The sequence below is a fragment of the Hirundo rustica genome, chromosome 7, assembly GCF_015227805.2.
Source record: "Hirundo rustica isolate bHirRus1 chromosome 7, bHirRus1.pri.v3, whole genome shotgun sequence".
Lineage (NCBI taxonomy): Eukaryota > Metazoa > Chordata > Aves > Passeriformes > Hirundinidae > Hirundo > Hirundo rustica.
Genome location: NC_053456.1, coordinates 10,535,052 through 10,554,064, shown reverse-complemented (window position 1 = coordinate 10,554,064; position 19,013 = coordinate 10,535,052). Strand labels below are relative to the sequence as shown.

Here is a 19,013-nt window from a genome sequence, read left to right as displayed (position 1 = left end):
AAATAATGATTTTCTTATTTATTGTAATTGTTCAAATGGCTCCTAATGAAATTTTTGGCCGCATGAAGTGATCAGCTTGGAATGACTTTCCCTTCTATGAAAATATTTAAATACAAACAAAGTCTGCCAATGTGTTCAATTACAGTCATGCAGGGAACTAAAGGGATTATGTGTACTAGGAGTATATTCATGTGGCTTTTCACATCAGCTGCTTCTACCAGAAAGGGAATAAAGTAAGCAGGAAAGCCCCAAAGAGAGCCCATCACTGTTGGAATGGCTTGGGACATGATCATCAGAAAACTCACTCGTGTTATTTCCATAAGCCCATAATGCTTATGGCCCTGTAAATAAAAATACATTAACAACACATTGCTTTTCAAACTAATTGAGATGCAGTGTGAAGATTACTTTTCAGAAATAGGGTGTTTTTTATGCAGGAGATCATACTGGGCCCTGCAGCAACAAGAGCCATTGGGATAATGTTGTATTTTGTTCTAACAGCTGCATTTATTACCAGTGAGAGACTTTCCATGACATTACGAGGTTGCTTCAGTCTTGCAAAGCCCTTGAGAGTTAAATACTAGAGTTCTGGGAAAGAAACTTGTGGGCCCAGCACAGGACCTTAAGACTGAATCAGCAGAGGAGGTTTTTAAAATAGAGAAGCAAGGAAATAAACCGCATATTCTGCTGATGATTTTTATGACCTTGCTCACACGTCTGCTGATGCTGTGTTAGCAAGAACAGTTCATTCCAGTCAGTATAATCCTTGCTTTTGCGATTATGGACACAGGTTTCTCTAAAACCTCTAAAATGAAATGCAAGTGCAAAATTGTTAGAAAGTCACGGGCTTTTAGCCAGAGCCATGATTTCAGGAGCCTGATTCAGAGTGTAAAGGCCTCGTGATGCAGCCGGGCTGCACTCCATGTGAATTCACTAATTCAACATCCCTGGTTTTCTGTGGAAATTGACATTATTATCCAAGAAACAGGAAGCATATCAATGGCTGTTAGTCTGGTTTTTAGCTAAAGCCCCAGCTTGAAAAATACCTTCAGCTTCAAGCACCAAACTTTAAGAAAGATACAAGAAAAAGAAATGGGATAGAGAAAGGAACAATAAAATGAGAAATACGTAGTAAACAGGAGATTTTTTTTTTTTTCCTTTTCTGTTTTAAAAAAATAGAGATGAAGGCTTAGGGTATAATTAGTCTAAATCAGAGAAGGCTTTTATTTTCCCCATAAAAACAGTTACAAAGTGGATCAGTAATCTGATATATTCCACAGTTTAATTTGCTGCAAAAAAAAATCTTCAGTTGAATTTTCCTTTCAGAACTTTACTTTTGTGTTGCTCCTGTGACTCCATCTCTGATGAGCACAACTACTGCCAGCTCCTCAAGCTGGATATTTTTCCTTGGGGAAGCCTGATTTAAAAGTCATGTTTAAATCCAGTGGACAGAGCCTAAGGGTTTGTCTTTCCTACCTTTAGTCATCCAAAGCCGGTGTATAAATGCAGCTGGACATGTCTGCTCCCTGCAGTGACTGAGGAGAAAAAGCAACAAAGAACTTCCTCACAGAGGGCAATTTCCAGATCACTGAACTCTGGTGAGGTAAATCCTGTCCTGACTCACCTCTGAGTGTTTGCTGTTGGGCTTTGCTTTCAGCGGGCTGATGGCACACTCAGCAAGAGCATTGGCTTCTCTATTTTGCTCAAGTAGAGGCCCCTTGCTGGCATTTCTGAGGGCTTTGGCACCGTGGGCACTCCTTTGTCACCCGTTCTTCCCACCTTACTCTCTCTTCAGCCTCTGACACTGTCCACACCTCTTTGTCTCCTCGTCTCTTCTCATTCTGAAACACCTCATTCCTCCACTTTGGCTTCCCTTTGCACTGACTGGATTTACTTCCTCTGAATCTGTTTTATCTCTGGCTGCAGCTTTCAGTAATGCATTCACTGCACGCTGCCTGACAGTGTTTTACTGCTTCCATGCCTTCGGGGAGTCAATGGGACAAGAAAAAGACACAATTTAAAGTGTAACTGGCTTGTTAGCTGTGCAAATCCTTGAATAACAGATATGATTTAAGTTCACCACGAGAGCTGGGAGCTGGTTGGATCTGTATCCTCACTTCTGACTCAGCCACTACCTCCCTCAAGTGATCTTGTGTGATTTATTTAACCTCTTGGGGCCAGGTTCACCTGAAAATAAAGAATAATGTGGGGTTTTTTCCCCTAGGAATCTTAAGTAATAGATGTATATATAATACTTGAAATCCTGTTTATGTAAATGCAAAATGCTTATCTTTTTTTCTTTAAAACATTTACAAAAGGTTAAGAGAATTTTAGGGTTGAAAGATAAACAGTTCAGAAGAACTAGAAAAATTAAAATTACACATGTATGCACTTATCACAAACATTTAGACAGCCTCTAATTAAGTAATCACTAGTTCTCTGCATTACAGTAGATGCTATCATAAGCCGTTAAACTGTGCAGTAGCTTGTAATACCGTGCACTCTGTTTATACAGGATAAGGACTCTCTGGATATTATTCAGATTAAAGTATCATCTTCTGAATGTGTGCTTTACTTGTGCATAGTCAGTCAGGATTGAGATGTTCCCGTGCCCCACTCTACAAAAGCCTGAGTGGGAACAGCTTTTTCCTGACAGGCCAAGATACTGAGTTGCAGATGCCAAGCTGTGTATTCAAACACGCAGATGTTCCATCCCTTGCAAGGCTTTAGCAAGACCTGTCTGTGGCGCACAACCTTGGCAGTTCTCATCTTCTGAGAGAAGGATGCTCAGGAAAGGCTCTCCAGGACATCACTTTTTCTTCACCTTTTATGTTCAGAGGAAAACTACCTCACCAAGCAGGTGACCTCTCCTGCCGTGGTCTCTCTGCTCATCCGCTCCTTCCTTCCTCTCCCACAATTCCATGCTAGCCCCATCTTCTGACCCCCTCTTTGCCACTTTCCTGTCTCAAATCTTCTTAAAAACAATTTCCCCAATTTGCCAGTTTTCCCTGCTACTCAGCCCCAGAGCCACAGTTAATCTTGTACCCCTTGTTGTGGCCTTGCTTGACGCAGAGAGCTCGAGCCCTTGGCTTGGCTGAACTTTGCTGGAGGCACAAAGAAAGCCTGGAAGATGAAAGGGTGAAATTAATCTCCAGCAACAGCAATTTACTCCTCATTCTAAGATCCAAGAGATCCTTCCTCCTCACCTGGATCACTGGCATAGGGAGTGAGGTGATGCTCCTCTGATATCCAGGGCTGCCATGGGTATCCACTTAAAACTGCCTGGAGAAGGCAGAGTTGAGGTTGGAAAGCACTGATTTTCTCCAGCACCATCTTGCTGATCCCTTTGCTCCTGAGTAGAACTCAGCAGAGCCTGAGAGTCCAGAGTGTGAGGTGTGTTACCTCTATCCCAACACTGCCGTGCTACAGGCACTTGGATAGCGAAGTAGTAACAGATGGAAAGAGAAATTAAAAGGCGTTAGCGAGGAAATAAGCTGCTTTCATTTGAGATTTGAGCCAACAGACTAAAACTGTGATTTGGTATGAAAACAGTGAAGTCAAAGAGTGGTACAGGAAGAAAATTATCCTTGTATCAGTAAAGAAAGTAGTTTTAAAATAGGAACCTTACTCTAGGGTTACTAATGAGGTTTGCAAACTTTCACTTTTGTACTGCCATTTATTGTTGAAATACGCCCAGTTTATTTGTTGGGAAACAAATGAGATTAGCCTAGCATCTCAGTCTCATCTCAGTGCACTTTTGCTGGTGGCTATTCTGTCCCCAGCCCACACGTGCCAGCAGCCACGCTCGCTGCCTCAGCAGAGGACACCAAACACACCCGGTTATGCACAGCGCCAGGCGTACGCCAAGGGCTGTGTGATCCATTAAACCTGGTGGACACCAGCCAGCTGCTGTCAAAGTTATTACATGGAGAACCCAAAGAGCACAGCTCCTAAAGCTCGGCTGTGCTGACATCAGAGCCAGTTCTCCTGCAGAAGAGGCTCGGGGTGAGCTTATCGCTCCCTACAGCTCCCTGGGAGGAGCCTGGAGCAGGTGGAGTCGGGCTCTTCTCCCAGGGCACAGGACAAGGGGACAGTCGTAAGATGCACCAGGGGAGGTACAGATTGGTCATTAGGAAGCACTTCTTCACAGAATGGGTGATTTGACATTGGACTGGGCTGCCCAGGGATGTGATGGAGTCACCATCCTTGGAGGTGTTTAAGTGAAGACCGGATGTGGCACTCGCCGCCCTGGTCTGGTTGACATCGGTAGTGTTGGTTCATAGGTTGGTCCCGATGATTCCGGAGATATTTTACAACCCGACTGATCCTACGATAAATTCAGTATCAGGCAAGGCTGTGGGAGTCAGCGGCGGCGGCATCTCGGCGGGCCCCGCCCGGGCGGTGAGAGACACCTACGCCCGGGAGGCTGGTCTTCGCATCCCAGCCACGCAAGGGCGGCGTCCCTTTCGTACACAGCGGCCCCGGACCCCCGCAGCCTCCAGCGCGGCGGCTCAAGCTCCAGCGGAGCTCGCCGGGAGGCTCAGGGCGGCCGCGCCGGGAGCGCCCGGAGCTCCCTCAGGGCGGCCCCGCCCCGCAGCCGCGCGGCCGCAACGCGCGAGGGCGCTGCGGCGCGCGCGGACGCGTCCGCTCCCACAATGCCCGGCGGGAGCCGCGCGCCGCCGCCCCGCTGCCCAGGTACGGCTCGCGCCCCCCGCGCGGGGCCGGCGCCGTGAGGGGCGCGGGCGGGGCGGGACCCGCGGCCGCCGCCGCCGCCGGGCCCTGCCCGCCCGGCCCGCGCCGCGCCCTCGCCTCCCCTTCCTTCCCCTCCCGCCTCCTCACCTCTGCCGGCCCCAGGCCCGGCCGCGGAGCCTCGGGGCCGCCTGCGTTCGCGCCTCAGCCGCGGTCAGCGCGGGGCCGCCGCCGCCATCTCGGGGGGGGGGTGGTGGTGGTGGTGGTGGTGGCGGCGAGGGCAGCGACGCTGCCGCGGGCAGGGCGGGCGCGGGAGGCAGCGAGGGCCGCTCGGTAGCAGGAGCCGGCTGTGTGTAGGGGTCTCCGCCGCTCTCCGGGCTCTGCAGGAGGTTGGGTGAAGTTTTGTGACCTGGAGCGGTGCGGATCCGCCTAAGTCAGTGACCACTGTGTCAGCGCTTCTGCTGCGGCTGCAGATGGTCGTGTCGGAGCTGCCACGTAAGCAGGTGGTAGGTGAAAGGGTCAAGCTCCCAAACTTTGGGATGCAACCTGTTCCTTTCCTTTAGTTTTTCGGAATTGTTTGGACGTTAGGAGGAATTTCTTCAGAAGGGCTGATTATATATTGGATTGGGATGCCAGGGAGGTGATGGAGTGAGTCACTCTGCCTGGAGCCACCTGTTAAGGACGTGGCACTTAGTGGTGGCTGGTGGCGTGATGGTGTCCAATCACAGGTTGGACGCGAAGATCTCAGAGGTCTTTTCCAACCTTATTTATTCTGTGAATCTTGATCCTGCCTCTGAGGTCTCTTCCCCCCTGGCTTTATGGAAAGGATTATTTCGGCTGGTGATTTAGGATTATTCTCTTGTCTCATCATACCCGGTGATGTCAAAGTGGCTTTATTTGTTGTGTCCTTCTGTAGTGCTCCATTTTGTAACACGAATTTCTGGAGTATGATGTAGAGTGAAAAAATTAAGGCTCCTTCCTATGTGATGCAATTGTCACAACACTCAGAAGTGGGGAGAGTAAATTGTCCAACATTATTAGGTACATTTGAAGTAAGCACAGAAGTTTTATCTTTTTTCTATGTCAGACAGGAGTGCAGCTTGCACACGCTCCCCAGTTTTATATTTTATGGAAGGCTTTTATGAGAGGCGGACATCCCAGCAAGAAATGCTGTGATTAGGTTGGCTGAAGGCTACCAGGGGCAGGAGGGTAAGCTTGCCATTACACTAGATCTGCTCAGAATTTTGAGAAAGCTAGATTTTTCTAAGATGAAGTATCCTGGGAAAATCATAGTCACAGGTTGCTTTCAAACACTTGTTATAAGTGTTACAAGACTGTCTCAGATGGGTTTATTACAATTAGCTGTCAGATCACAAGTTAGATGATAAATTTGTTACAAAAGGCTGGAATGTTCCAGTTTCTGTTTTCAGTGTTTCTAGGACTTTTTTCTAGATGCTGCTTCAGGGTCAAGTACCATCATAACACAGAAATAAACAACAGGGTAATTGAATATGTCTTAAAAAAAAATACAGTGAAACAGGCTCTGGTTCCCATCACCGGAGGTTTCTCGTTCATGGCAGGAAATGAAACCAGGCACATGTGGTGATTCCTGGTTGTGGAACAGTGGGTGCTGACATGTGCGTGAGGAATTGGACAGCTCTTGGGAAGGTGGAGAAACAGAGGAATTGCCGCTCTGCTGACTCTTACCTGTCTGTGGACAGCTTTCTCCGTGCTTCTCTTTGCCATGAGTTCTCCCAGTCCTCATTTGTCAGGAGGGCTGTGAAGGAGGAATCAGCAACGATGGGGCAGAAGTAAATACTAACAAAAGGAAACAAGAATGGTGCAAGCATGGAGCAGTGTTTCTGTGATGTATTCTCCCTGCTGGTGTTTGTTGGGGGTCAGAATCCCGCTGAGCAAAGGGTTGTGATTTGATTTTAATACCCCTGGTAGTTCTTCTGTGAACTTTTCCAGACATGTTTTGGACCCTGTGTGATACCTGTGAGTCAAACACCTGCTGGTTGGATTTGGTATTCCACAGTTCTGTCGTGGAATGAGACAGTGAACCCAATCTGTTCATTTCCTTGCACCTGGAATGGATTAATAGACCATTTGTACTGGAAGTGGAGTCTTTTGTTAACTTCAGGTGGTTGAGAGGTACAAAATTTTTGGAGAAACAAGTATGAAGTTTGGAACGATTTGGTGAATTAATGCAGCTTTGAATAGATGTTTAAAAAAAAAATTAGAGGTAGACCTAAAAGCACTATGTTATCTTCCTTCAATCTGTAAATATATAAGTGCATATCAAATTTACCACTTGGCTCCTTGTGTAAAGCTGTATTGTTTTGAGAGCTAGGTAAAGTAGATTCAGTGAACTTTTTCTCTTTGTTAATACATTTTCAGGCAAGGCTGAATGTTCTGTTACGGTATGTGTATTACACATCTCTTGACGTATGTATGATCTTCCAGCCAAAGTAATTTTCTTTTATTAGCTTTGGTTTTAGATAGCTTTCTGATTCTGCGGTTAGGAGGCTGAGAAAAAAGTTCATATTTTCAGTGGGTGGGTTTTTAAGGTGATGGTAACAAAACCTAACTAGTGTTAAGATCATTGGCTCAACACGATTTCTACCTTGCATGATTTCGTAGTATATTAAGAGAATTGGCAGGTTTCAATAGAGGCTTGTCTTCTGATATAGAGCCTGTATTTCTCTCAATATAAGTAGGAGTCTTGAAGAAGGTTTTGTTCAAGATTTATGCAAATATTTATTTACATACAGAATAGACATAAAAGTTGAAAGAATACCTATGGAGATGTCTTTATCATTTTCTTTGTCTGTGCATACATGCTGTTGTTGGTGGTATTTATGTTCTTTGTTCTTAGTTGTAGGAGCAAAGCAACTGTGATGAGATTGAGCATTGAAAATCTTAATGCTTTGGAAGTAGAGCTGTGGTTGTGCTGTGTTTTGTGCCTGAAGTGTTCTGGGCAGAGGAAATTATGGATTAATCAAACAAAATGGATGAGGGAAATTATGGGCTTCCAAGTCAAAGGTTGTGTAAGCCTGAGTTACTCCTGCACTGTGCAGATGGATGTTTTCCCATTTTAGATGCCTCAAGTGATGGGACTTCCTGAACTTCACTTAAAGAATACAGAAACGTTTAAATATCTCTATTATCCTAGTTTTTTTTTCTTGGATTATCTTTTGAGTACCCTCCTTTGGCTATGTTCAGGCCTTTCCAATATGGATGGCCTCACAGAAAGAGCTGAAGCGTGTTGTTACCCAGTAAATACATTTATTAACTTCTGTTTGTTCTTTTCTCATCAGATAGCTCAACATGAACTTTAACCGTCGAGATCATTTAAAAAGTGAAGAGAATAATATCTTTTCTTCTGAGAGCTGGCTGTGGGATTCTGGGCTTCTCCTGCAGTGCAGTCCTATTCACTGCCTTTTGCTGAAACAGGACATGGATCTACGGTCCTTGCTTCATGTTAAGTGCTAGGGATGTTACTTGTTTCATCAGGGGAAATGCTGATCCATGAAATTACATTCTGTGCAAGTAAGTTAATGAAGGGGTATTTAAACTTTGCTATTGCAACATTGCTCTTTTGTTTATATTGATAACAGCTCCCAGAAGTCTCTGTCAGGATTGAGTTCTGAGTGGTAGAGATGGTTATTGTGAGAGAACCATTACAGTTTAAAGCCCCTCTGTAATTTTGTTGTGCTCCTGAGCTGCTGCCTTGGCTCTATGGTTAGCAGCATAGTTAAGAAAATGAGTCCATGTGCATTCCATGTGAATTGTCCTTCTGGGAACATGTGCATGAACTCGGAACTAGATAAAAGTTTCTAGAACTGTTGGTTTAGTTTCTTGAATGCTTCATGCCAGCAAGCTGATCTAGAGGAAGTCCTGGAGTTGGGGTTGTTTTCTGGTTTTGCGTCCAGCTGATGGAAGCACTTTGTTCAGGTGGGAATTCTCTAGTGAAGTGCTGAAATAACAAAGGCACCTGATAAAAGCCTCAAGGTGTTCAGCAGACTGCAGTCATCAGTGGCTTCCACTGCTGTTACATCTTTGGGGAGAGTCTGGTGTGCTGTACAAATAAAATTCGAGGGTATTAATTTGGAATTCATTCAGCTAATGTGATGGATCTCAAAGGAGGTTGAAGTTTGACTGCTGATGAAGCTGAATTTACTAAACGGAAAATGACAACACATTTTTAGTGCTTACGTTATTGTATGGTTCTTTCTCTCTGAGGAGTAAATAACCTTGAAAAGCCTGAGTGTTGTTGATAATTCATTAAGTATCCTGATGGCTATATAATCTTTGGGGAGTGGGAAATAAAGATGATGAGAGTTCAGGTAAAAAATAGCTATTTCCTCTCTCTTGTGAAGAGGTAGTGTCTTTTTGGGGGGAAAATTTGGATTTCTGACTTGTGAGAATGCAGTCATTCAGCCTCTGAGGCTTGTAAAGCACCCTTAACGTCATAGTTTGAAAGGTGCTGTAAACATGTCAGTATCAGACCCAAAAGCATATTTCAGCTGTATCCAGAAATCTGTTTCCTTTTGCAGTTTGTGACTGTATGGAACTTGAGTAGCATCGTCTGAGGGAGGAAAAAATATTTTTTCATAGTGTCTGAAGTGATAGGTGTAGTATATGGTAGGAGTCTGCAGAGCAGTGTTAGGAGCTGAGGAAGTGTTTGCTTTTGGCTTCATGTAAATTCTAGCAGTTCGCCCACTTGTAGGAGAGCAAATTTGTGTACTGATGCTCAGCAGATATGTAATCCTTTTAATACTTGTCTCGCTAAGCTTTTGAATGTTTAGATTTAATGTAAGCTTTGAAAAATGGTTTTGTGGCTCGTGTAGATTAGTAGGTCCTATTCAATTAAGACTTTAGTCTGAGTTGTAGTTGTAGATCCTAACTGTGCCCCAGTTGACGCCTGAACCCACTGTACAGCTTGATTTGATTATTCACAGTTGACTCTGTTGTTTCTGTTTTTACCTTAATTCTGCTTCCTCCTGATTTGTGTTTTGTTGCAGGTTGTTGTTAACTCTCTTGGCAATGTCTATGATTTTATCTGCCTCTGTGGTCCGTGTGAGGGATGGACTCCCACTTTCTGCATCCACCGATTATGACCAGAGCACGGGAATGCAAGAATGTAGAAAATATTTTAAAATGCTCTCAAAAAAACTTTCTCAGCTTCCTGATAGATGTACTCTGAAAACTGGACAGTATAATATAAAGTAAGGCTTCTCATTTAAGTATTTGCGACATCGTAGGTTGTGTTTCTCTGTAAATGAAGAAGTTAACTGTTCACATTAGAAATACTTAATCAAACTAAGATTAACTCTTGGCACTATTTATCAGAAATTTAAAACTGAGAAATTTTGGAAAAATTTAAACTATTCAGACTTTCATTAAAGTTCCTTTATAATGTCATGTTCCTTTATAAAGTCATAGGACAACATAATGGGAACAGTGGCTTTACACTGAAAGAGTAGATATTCACAAGAAATTCTTTATTGTTTATAGTTGACTTGCACTTTAACTGACCTAAATTCTGATTCTAATTTAGGTATTTTAAATGAGGTGAGTAATTTCATCTTAACCCCTAGTTAACCATGTAGAAGTTACAGTGGTGGAAAGTGTACCACCTGAATGATCCTAGGAAGTCCCAAGACCTCTCCATCTCCTGTAGAAATATGTGAGTTTCCAGCATTTCTTGGATTAAAGCCCAGGATGGGCTAAATTGTTTCAGTCTTTTTTTACTACAGTTGGCCTGTAAACTGATTAGCTTAAAACAAACTTTTCAGAATGAGATATAAGGCTTAATTGAGGTAGATTTTACTGCTTTTGTCTTTGATTACTTTTAATACTGTAGGTTATCCAGTAAGATTTTTAAGAAATTTGAATGTATCACGACAGCCAGAATGATAATGAATTGCCTAAATGCAATGGAATATGTATATTGAAACGGTCCTTTTCTGATTTCCTATTTGCCATCTCTGGTTGTCCTTCCAACTCTCTTTGGAGAATTATTAATTCTGCATTCTACAGAACACTTTCATTTCTTCCCATATTCTAGAAAGAGCCAAGAGCCCTCCCCTCAATATGAAGATAAGATTTTGAATTTTGGGGCTGCACTGGATCACATACTGTACATTTGAGATGAGTGAAAAACTGTTAAGGGACAAACCTGCTGTGTTTCTGCATTCTAAAAGCTTTGTTGTTTTCTGTTTCATAATTTTGTGTGTATGTGTGCACACACACAGGGATACATACATATATGTGTAAAACAGCTTCTCATATGATTGTGCAATGTGGTGTTCAAGTAAAACATTGCCTAAAAGTAACTTGTTCTTCTTCTGGAATACCATTGGACTTTTCAGTAAACATTTATTCCTTTGCTTCTCCAGATAAGTTTTTGTTTTTCTGGTTATAAAATATGAGATCAGACTAGAAAAGCAGTTAATTCACTGAATTTAAAGTCAAAATTCTGAATATGTTTTCTCAATTCTAGCTTTATAAGTTCTCTGGGAGTAAGCTATATGATGTTGTGCACTGAAAATTATCCCAGTGTTCTGGCTTTCTGTTTCCTGGATGAGCTTCAGAAAGAATTCATCACTACCTACAATATGATGAAGACAAATACTGCTATCAGACCATACTGTTTTATAGAGTTTGGTAAGGATCTGACTTGTTTCCCCTTCATTCTCATACTAAGACAAATGAGTAGTAAATAGACGCAACTTAATGCACACACACACACACAAAAAAAAATGTCCAAAGCAGTTCATAGCTTTATTTCAGGTGGATTTAAAATCTGTTTTAAGTCCTGTTAGAGTCAATAAAGAAATACTTCTGGGGGCATTAAATTAGGCTTCTAGAGTTTTATCTGAACTTAGTTCTTTTCATTCCAGTAGGTTTTGGTTTAAGCCTTGTGTGACCAACTCTGGAGTTCATTGTCTGGTTAATAATACTGGGAGCTGTTTAACTTCATACCTGTTGGAAAACTTAACCTATGAAGTTATTGAGCTTCTTAAATTTCTACAGTAAAAGATTGCCGTTTCATGTTAGCTCTTAGCTGTGCTACCTTTTGTTCAGTACGTGAAAGGGAGAGATTTTTATTTCTTACGGTGTAGTGGAACATTTAATCTTCAGACTCCAAATGCAACTCATCTCAAAAATACCAGATAACAGTTGTTATGAGTTCCATATTTTATGTTGCTTTAATATTATATATTAGAAAATTCTGTAATTAGATATTCTTATAAAACACATTAGAGTAAAAAGAACTGAAATTTTAGAAACATGGGCCGAGATACTCCAGTTGGTTAATTCCTGTCTATAATTCAATCAGGTAGTGACAATTTCTGTATAACATCATTGTCCTTCTTGTGAAGATTCCTATAAACACTTTTTTCTTTCATAATTTTTTCATAAGGATTTTTACTGAACTAACAGAAAAGCTAGAATAAGTGCAGTAAATGCCTTTTATTAGAAAGGCATTCAGTCTCATGCAATGAAAAGTCATTAGTTTATTCAGTTAATTACATAATTAGATTTTTAGAGCTTAATTTTTTTTAACTGGAGAATTAAATAATGCATGATGTATTAGGCACAAAAGAGAAATAACATTAAAAATCCAAGATAAATACAAATATATCAAACTGTATTTCAGTTTGTGCACTGAAAAGCTGCACGGTCTTGAATTATGCAATTAACCAAGTTCATAGAAAAATGCCTTTTTATTTTAAATTTTGCATAGATAATTTCATCCAGAGGACCAAACAGAGATACAACAACACACGTTCTTTGTCAACAAAGATGAATCTTGCTGATATGCAGACAGAAATCAAACTGAGACCACCGTATCAAATTTCTGTGTCAGAGCTTGGTTCAGCCAATGGCTTTTCTCATATACCTATGGGGGAGTATAAGGGTACTGGTAAGATATCTGCAGGTAAGTTCCAGGCTTCTGTTGTTGTATCCTTAAATGAGACAGATGCAGCAATTTTTTTTTCTTTAAAGAAAAAGCTTTTTTTTTCATGTTTCTAAAACATAAAGCTGGTATGACCTTATGTGTATTTTAGCTCAGATGTCTGTTTTGTCTCCTGCTTCAAATGCTTACCTTCCCAAGGCACTCAGAGAAAGAAATAGCTCTGTTCAATGGACTGCTTTATTGAAGGAAAAAAAACCCCTGCAAATAAAGATAAGCACTTAGCAAGAAGAGGATTTATATTTTTTGACCTTTTTATATTTCTGAAGATTTTTGAGATTTCAGCCCAGTAAGACTCATTGTTGACATAAGCTGAGAGCAGTGTCAGGAGTTAGAGCAGCTGCACGGAGAAGCATCTCTTTAGGAAACCTCTGCAGTGGTGAAAATCCAAAGAGATGTGCTGGCTAAGAGATGCACTCTCTAAAATGAGTGCCTGGTGTACGTTAAGAATTGCAGTTTTGTATAAAACTGCCAAATTCATTTAAGGGGTCATTAATTTTTTTAAACTTTAATTAAATTCATGTAGGGGGTAAATGTGGAATTGTGGGGTTGTGTTGGTCTAAAGGTTTGTGCTGTTAAGTGAATCCTCTGAACGGGTTTGAGGCCCACCTTCAGAAATTTCCCAGCAGGACAGAAACAAAATGCCAAATCCTTGCACTGATACATGGACTCCACATGTGATACTGACATCATCTGATTTCAGTCCTCCAAGTTTAGTGAAGAAAAATCATAAACAGAATGGAAGGAAGTGTTGATTTTAATTAGTTAATATACTTCCCTTTTTTTCCCCAGAAGTATTTCTGTCTGTGAATTACCCTGAGCAGGCACACACTAATGCTGTTCACTTTACAGTGTCAGGGTGCAATCATAAATCATAGAATTGCAATCGTAAATCTAAACACCTCCTACAATGTTGTAATAAAGGAGATTTTGTGCAGTTTATGTATATGAATATATTATAGGATCTGTTTGCCAGTATATTATCCTTATTAGGTACTTAGTCATGAGGATTACTCTAGAAGATTTGAAAACTGCTTTCTATGGAAGATGAAAACCAAACAAAATCAGCATGGTGTCCTGTTTGTACTCTGGGGCCCTGATTCTGAGAATTCTATGTGCTATGAGATAGTGTTGAAATAGCTTACAATCTCTGTATTTGCAGTTTAACAGTATTGGAGTTAGATTCAGGAAAATTAAAAAAGGAAAAGTGTGAAGGTGTTTCAATTGTTTAAAAGAGTGGAATCCTCTAGCAGCACTGTACATACCTTTGTCATCTTTTTACATGTGTGGGCTCTTTTTAAAGCTATGTAATGCTGTGATACCACTCAAGTGATGCCACTTGATTCATATATTGTTATTTACTCTTAATGTTCTCGTGTAATCCTGCTTTGTGGAAAGAGTTACAGTGGCAGAAGGGACTGCTGGTTAACTCTGAAAATTGTCTGGATTCGAACTTCTGCAGCTGGAAAAAGAGAAATCAATAAGCTTGAGGGTACTCAGCCTGTGTCAAAATTGGCTGTGTTTTAAAAATTGTTCATATAGTGGGAGATGTGGTTTTTATCACTTTTTTGAGTAAGTGTGTTGGAAGGTAATATAGACCTAAATTAAAAAACATAAGGAGCATTTCCCTTTTAACTAAAAAAGAAGATTCAACAATAATTGGCAGGTGATCTTCTATATTTTTTTTTTAACTTACCTCTCCACAACTCCTTACAGAAGCAATTCTGTTGTTCTCTTTTCTTTCCATGTCATTATTTTTCTGTTTCTCTTTCAGTTGCTTTTAACTTTCTTCTTCCTCTGAATTCCATAGATCTCTGTTCAGTTATCCACTTCCTTCCTTGGGTTGCTGTAGAAACTCACCATCAAAGGGCTGTACATTAGGAGAGGCTGGCACTTTGCTACTTCTTCAGCTCTTCACATTTTAGATGCTGTTGAATAACATTGTCTTTTTTAGAAAGTCTGCTGATGGTTTTGTAGTTCTTTACATTCATCACTTCTCTCCACCCTTGAAAAGAACTTTCTCTGGATATTTGCTGCCCACTCAGTTGGCTGGAATTCCAAGTTTCTCCTTTGCTCTAAGGACAGATTCTCACAAAAAGGTGTTTTGCCTGGTGGAATTTCCTGAGTATGCCGTACTGTTAGAAAGTAGGACTTTCTGGAGTGACCTGTGTTACATGAAGTTGGAGAGCATCCAGAGGTGGGAAGTTAGGTGGGTGCAGATCTCGCTTTGTTGTGCAGAAATGCAGCGTTGGAGGCGCTGGTTTGGGCCGTGGGGGAGCCGTGGCTCTCGCCTGCTCGCACTGACTGGCTGTGCAGTCCAGGCCTGTGTGCTGGCACTGCCTGCACGAGCAGCCCCTTACCTCCCAGAGCTGTGCAGTGCGCCGAGGAACAGGGGTAATTGTGCTCGTGGGAAGCACAAAGTGGGCAGATTATGGATAGAATCTTCCTGAAAAGGTACATGTAGGTGTTGACAGGCATTGGAAATAGGGTCACAGCGTGCTGATGTGTGATGTTTCAGGTTAGGATAAAATTACTATCTTCTGAGCTTTTTTTCGGTGAAGAAACAGTTGTCAGATTAAAGTTATTTTTTGCTTGATGGTGTACTCCATACTTTTGGGGTTTTTTTATATTTTTGTTTAAAATAAGCCTTCTTACAAGTAATGTAGTTTCTCATGTCATGTAATTTTTCTGAATTTTCATTTAAATGTCAACATTAAATTCAGAGTTTGTGCTTTATTTGAACTGAGAAATTTTGATATGGCACTTAATCATATTTCTAAGATTAATGGATGTACCAATTTGAAGTCAATTGTCCTTTACCCTGCCTTCTCTGACATTCCTTTTTCATTCGTTTGGTTTTGCCTTCATCTTTTTGTATATAAATGATTCTTGTTGCTTTGATTGTAACACTAAAATTTGTTAAGCCCTGGAGAGTTTAATGACATTAGTAATGGTACATAATGTCCTTTATATTTTTTTGAATTTTTTTTTTCCTATTTTAGTAAGAGAGAAGTTACTATTTATGAACCTTCATAGACTGTGTTGATTTAGCTGATCAGAGTCTTTACTTTTTCCCCCATGGTTCTCAAAGAGGTTTTTTAGATGCTGTTTTAGAACACAATGATTTTAAGTTACCCAATAGAAGATTTTCTGGAGAGCTGCAAGTGGAGAGCAGTGAACTAATTTTATTCACCAGTTAATGGAATTACTTTTGTCTAAAACCAGTCATATACACCCTCAGCTTTTTGCCACTCTGTAGATGAGGTGGTTTTAAAAAAGCCAAAACAAAACAACCATTTGGGAGTCATTGAAAAAGAATGGTTTGGTATGCAAATAGCACATCTAGCATATCTAACGTTAACTGAGTGATAGCTGGGAAGAATGTGCCCTACAATTAGAAAAGCAGTGAGCTCTCAAAGTTAAATATGGGTTATGCTTTTGTTTAAAAAAACCCAACCCAACTGATTATACACTATTAAGTTCAACAAAAATGAATTAACTGAACTCATCCTGTATTTTATTTTTGTGTTATTGTGGATTCATAATTAGACAGCCCTGCCAGCTTATCAATGGGAAATAGCTTTTGTTGGGGCTTTTTTAGGTTCTGTAACTTCATAAACTGTTTGAAAAACCTTTTTCCTGGATTTGTGCAATACAAACAACCAGGATTGACACCCCTCTCTCTGTTAATGTTGCAGTTCATTAACCTCATTGTTCACATCTTTACACTTGGTTGATTTGAACAGAATGATTGGAGTGCAGCTCAGTAGTCCCATTGTTATCCCAGTGTCGCTCAGACTGTTGAGTTTTGCATTGTTTTTTCACATGTGCTTTCTGTTACTCATTGTGGAAAGGGACAGTAATGAGGAACATACATAACTGTTATGTACTTGTGACCCTAAATAAGTTTGAAAAAATGGGTGTGCACGGAGAGAAAGAGTGTTTTAATGTGTTTCACTTGTAAGAGGCTAAGCACAACCTGTAAGGTCCATGTAGGATTGTACTATAGATCCCAGCTGAGTTTCACAGCTGTCTCTTCATGTGTGTCTTTGGTAGCACTCACTGTGTTTTTAAGGAAGGGGACTGATAACTTTGCCTCAGTGTTCTGTTCAGCAAACAAGCTAAATCAGCCTCAATATCTCACTAATGCATTAGTGTTAAGGAAGAGTGGAGGTTGTGAGAGAAGCTCTTAAGTACGTGACTTATTAGCTGGTTACTAATTATGGGCAGATTTCACTAGCAAGTGCATCTTTTACTATTGATTTCCTGGCATGCTTGGGCAGCCATCAGTACCATACTGAATAAACGGAACGTGTCCAGATAAAGACTAAATGTAACAAGGCAATATATATGTGAACTGGAGGAAAGTTTTCTTTTTGCTGAACCTTGTGCTGAAACATTTACAATGTTTTGTCTTTTTAGAAAACAGAAATGACATTTTTTGATTTGCTTCAGTGATCTCTTGAGCTAGAAGCCACTGACAAATGAGATTATTATTTTACTGAATTTCTGAAGGTACTGCTTTGACCTGTGATATGTTTTTTTGATCTGCTTTTCAGCTCCCCATCAGCGTCTGGAACCTGTGACTCTGCCAGGAATTGTCTCATTTGTGCTTAGTCTGTTATGTGGAGCTTTGAATTTAATCCGTGGCTTCCATGCCATAGAAAGTCTTCTCCAGGTATTGCAGATGTTTATGAATTTAAAAGTTATGCATCACAGCAATCACAATTTTCATTTTAGAAGGTGCTGTGTGAGCTGAGTTGTGCCAGTTTCATTTCAGAAGTACTGTTTGTGAGGTCAGGCCTCTGTTATAAAACCCATATTGTTTGTAGTCTGGGCATCCTTGAGTGTGCTGCTCATTCATCGAGGCTGTGTTTCAACAGCAGTGGAAGGTGGGTGGCCGACTCCTTCTGTGGTACCTTGGTAGCGGTGAGGATGTGAACATAGTGTTCTGTTTTCTAAATTTATGCCAGGGTATGAGGTGTTTAATTTCTATAGTGCTATTTAAAAACACTTGAGGGAAATGATGAACAGCTTTGAAAATCTGGTTTTTTTGGAAAGTCCACAGAGCGGGAATCTTTAAAGGAGTTTTGTAAAATTTTTGGAGAGCTTTTGTAGTTTTTCTGTTTGCATTTAACAAACTTTATTTCTCATTGTGTATTGAAAGGATTGGTGTTGGAAAATTGTCAGGTGATTTCTTCTAGAAACTCCCCTCACCAAACAACCTCCCCCAGACCCATTTTTACCTATAAAATCTTTACCATGACCCTCCCTGTCGCCTTTCAGTTTCTTTCTATTCCATTTCTTGTGCTGGTTGTATTCCCACAAGTGCTACAGTGTCACTAATAATTGTCTGTGCTTTCAAGCAATTCAGGTGAATATGCTTGGCAGGCATGCACAGAAAGTTCGTGTGTGTTGCCACAAAAGAACCCCAAAGATTGCTTACCATTTAATGGCTGTTATTGTGGTGATAGACACAGAAATAAAAAACCATGGAAGTTTCCTGAGAGAAAATGCCTCTTGCTTGGCTGGTAGATAGTCTTTTTATTCAAACATATCTGGACTTCATTTAGGTTGGAAATGACCTGAGTCCAACCATAACCCAGCCCTGCCAAGTTCACTAAAGCACGTTCCAAAGTGCCACATCTACAAGGCTTTTAAATTCCTTCAGGGGTGGTGACTCAACCACTTCCTTGGGCAGCTTGACAGCCCCTTCAGTGAAGAAATATTTCCCCTGGTGCAACGTGGGGCCATTTCCTCTCATCTTACCCCTTGTTACGTGGGAGAAGAGGCCAGCCCCCACCTTGCTGCAGCTTACTTGCAGCTGCTCCTTGTAAGTCTTGGTCTCTAGGCCTTTCAGCAGCCATTTTTGCAATATTTTTGATTCCTAATGGATTTTTTTTAGGGAAGTAAGGTAAAGAGGAATACCTATATTACAGTTATCTTACACAGTATTGATAGATGTAAAGATTGAATAAACAGTACTGTTGAGTCTCAGCATTTTGTGAAGAGTAGTGGATAGATGAACAAGGTTAATGAAAATGTTCCATGCTAGGTCCTTCTTTTTGAGTTGTCTTTCGTTCATTTTTTAAAGAAAGACCAAGTGAACCTACATCTCTACTTTATCTCCAATTAGGTTTTCCTGTGTTTTGCGCAATTCTCTGAGTTTATAAATAGGAATGATTTTAAAGTATGCTGTAGTACAAATAGTACTGAACAGATTTCTGTTCGTTAGTGGGATGTTGCTAAAACTTATTTTGTTACCTGTCTGCAGCTGATTTTTTAAAAATAACGCAAATGTTAGATTAATCTATTTAAGTGATGACAGGACATTCAG

The 19,013-nt window shown here is 40.9% G+C and overlaps 1 protein-coding gene across 3 annotated transcripts in view; it reads left to right on the top strand.

Moving 5' to 3' along the window:
- SEC22A (SEC22 homolog A, vesicle trafficking protein) overlaps window positions 1–19,013 on the top strand; it is a 30,415-nt gene that overhangs the window by 5,657 nt on the left and 5,745 nt on the right. The window contains exons 1-6 of one of the 3 annotated variants that reach the window (XM_040068874.2): window positions 4,651–4,695; window positions 8,010–8,241; window positions 9,717–9,920; window positions 11,198–11,361; window positions 12,446–12,640; window positions 17,236–17,354. In XM_040068874.2, coding sequence (XP_039924808.1) covers window positions 9,739–9,920; window positions 11,198–11,361; window positions 12,446–12,640; window positions 17,236–17,354 — 660 coding nt within the window. In that variant the 5' untranslated portion in view covers window positions 4,651–4,695; window positions 8,010–8,241; window positions 9,717–9,738. Of the gene's footprint in view, window positions 1–4,650; window positions 4,696–5,037; window positions 5,196–8,009; window positions 8,242–9,716; window positions 9,921–11,197; window positions 11,362–12,445; window positions 12,641–17,235; window positions 17,355–19,013 lie in introns of those variants that run through there. The other 2 variants (XM_040068873.1, XM_040068875.2) reach the window with 2 other exon arrangements.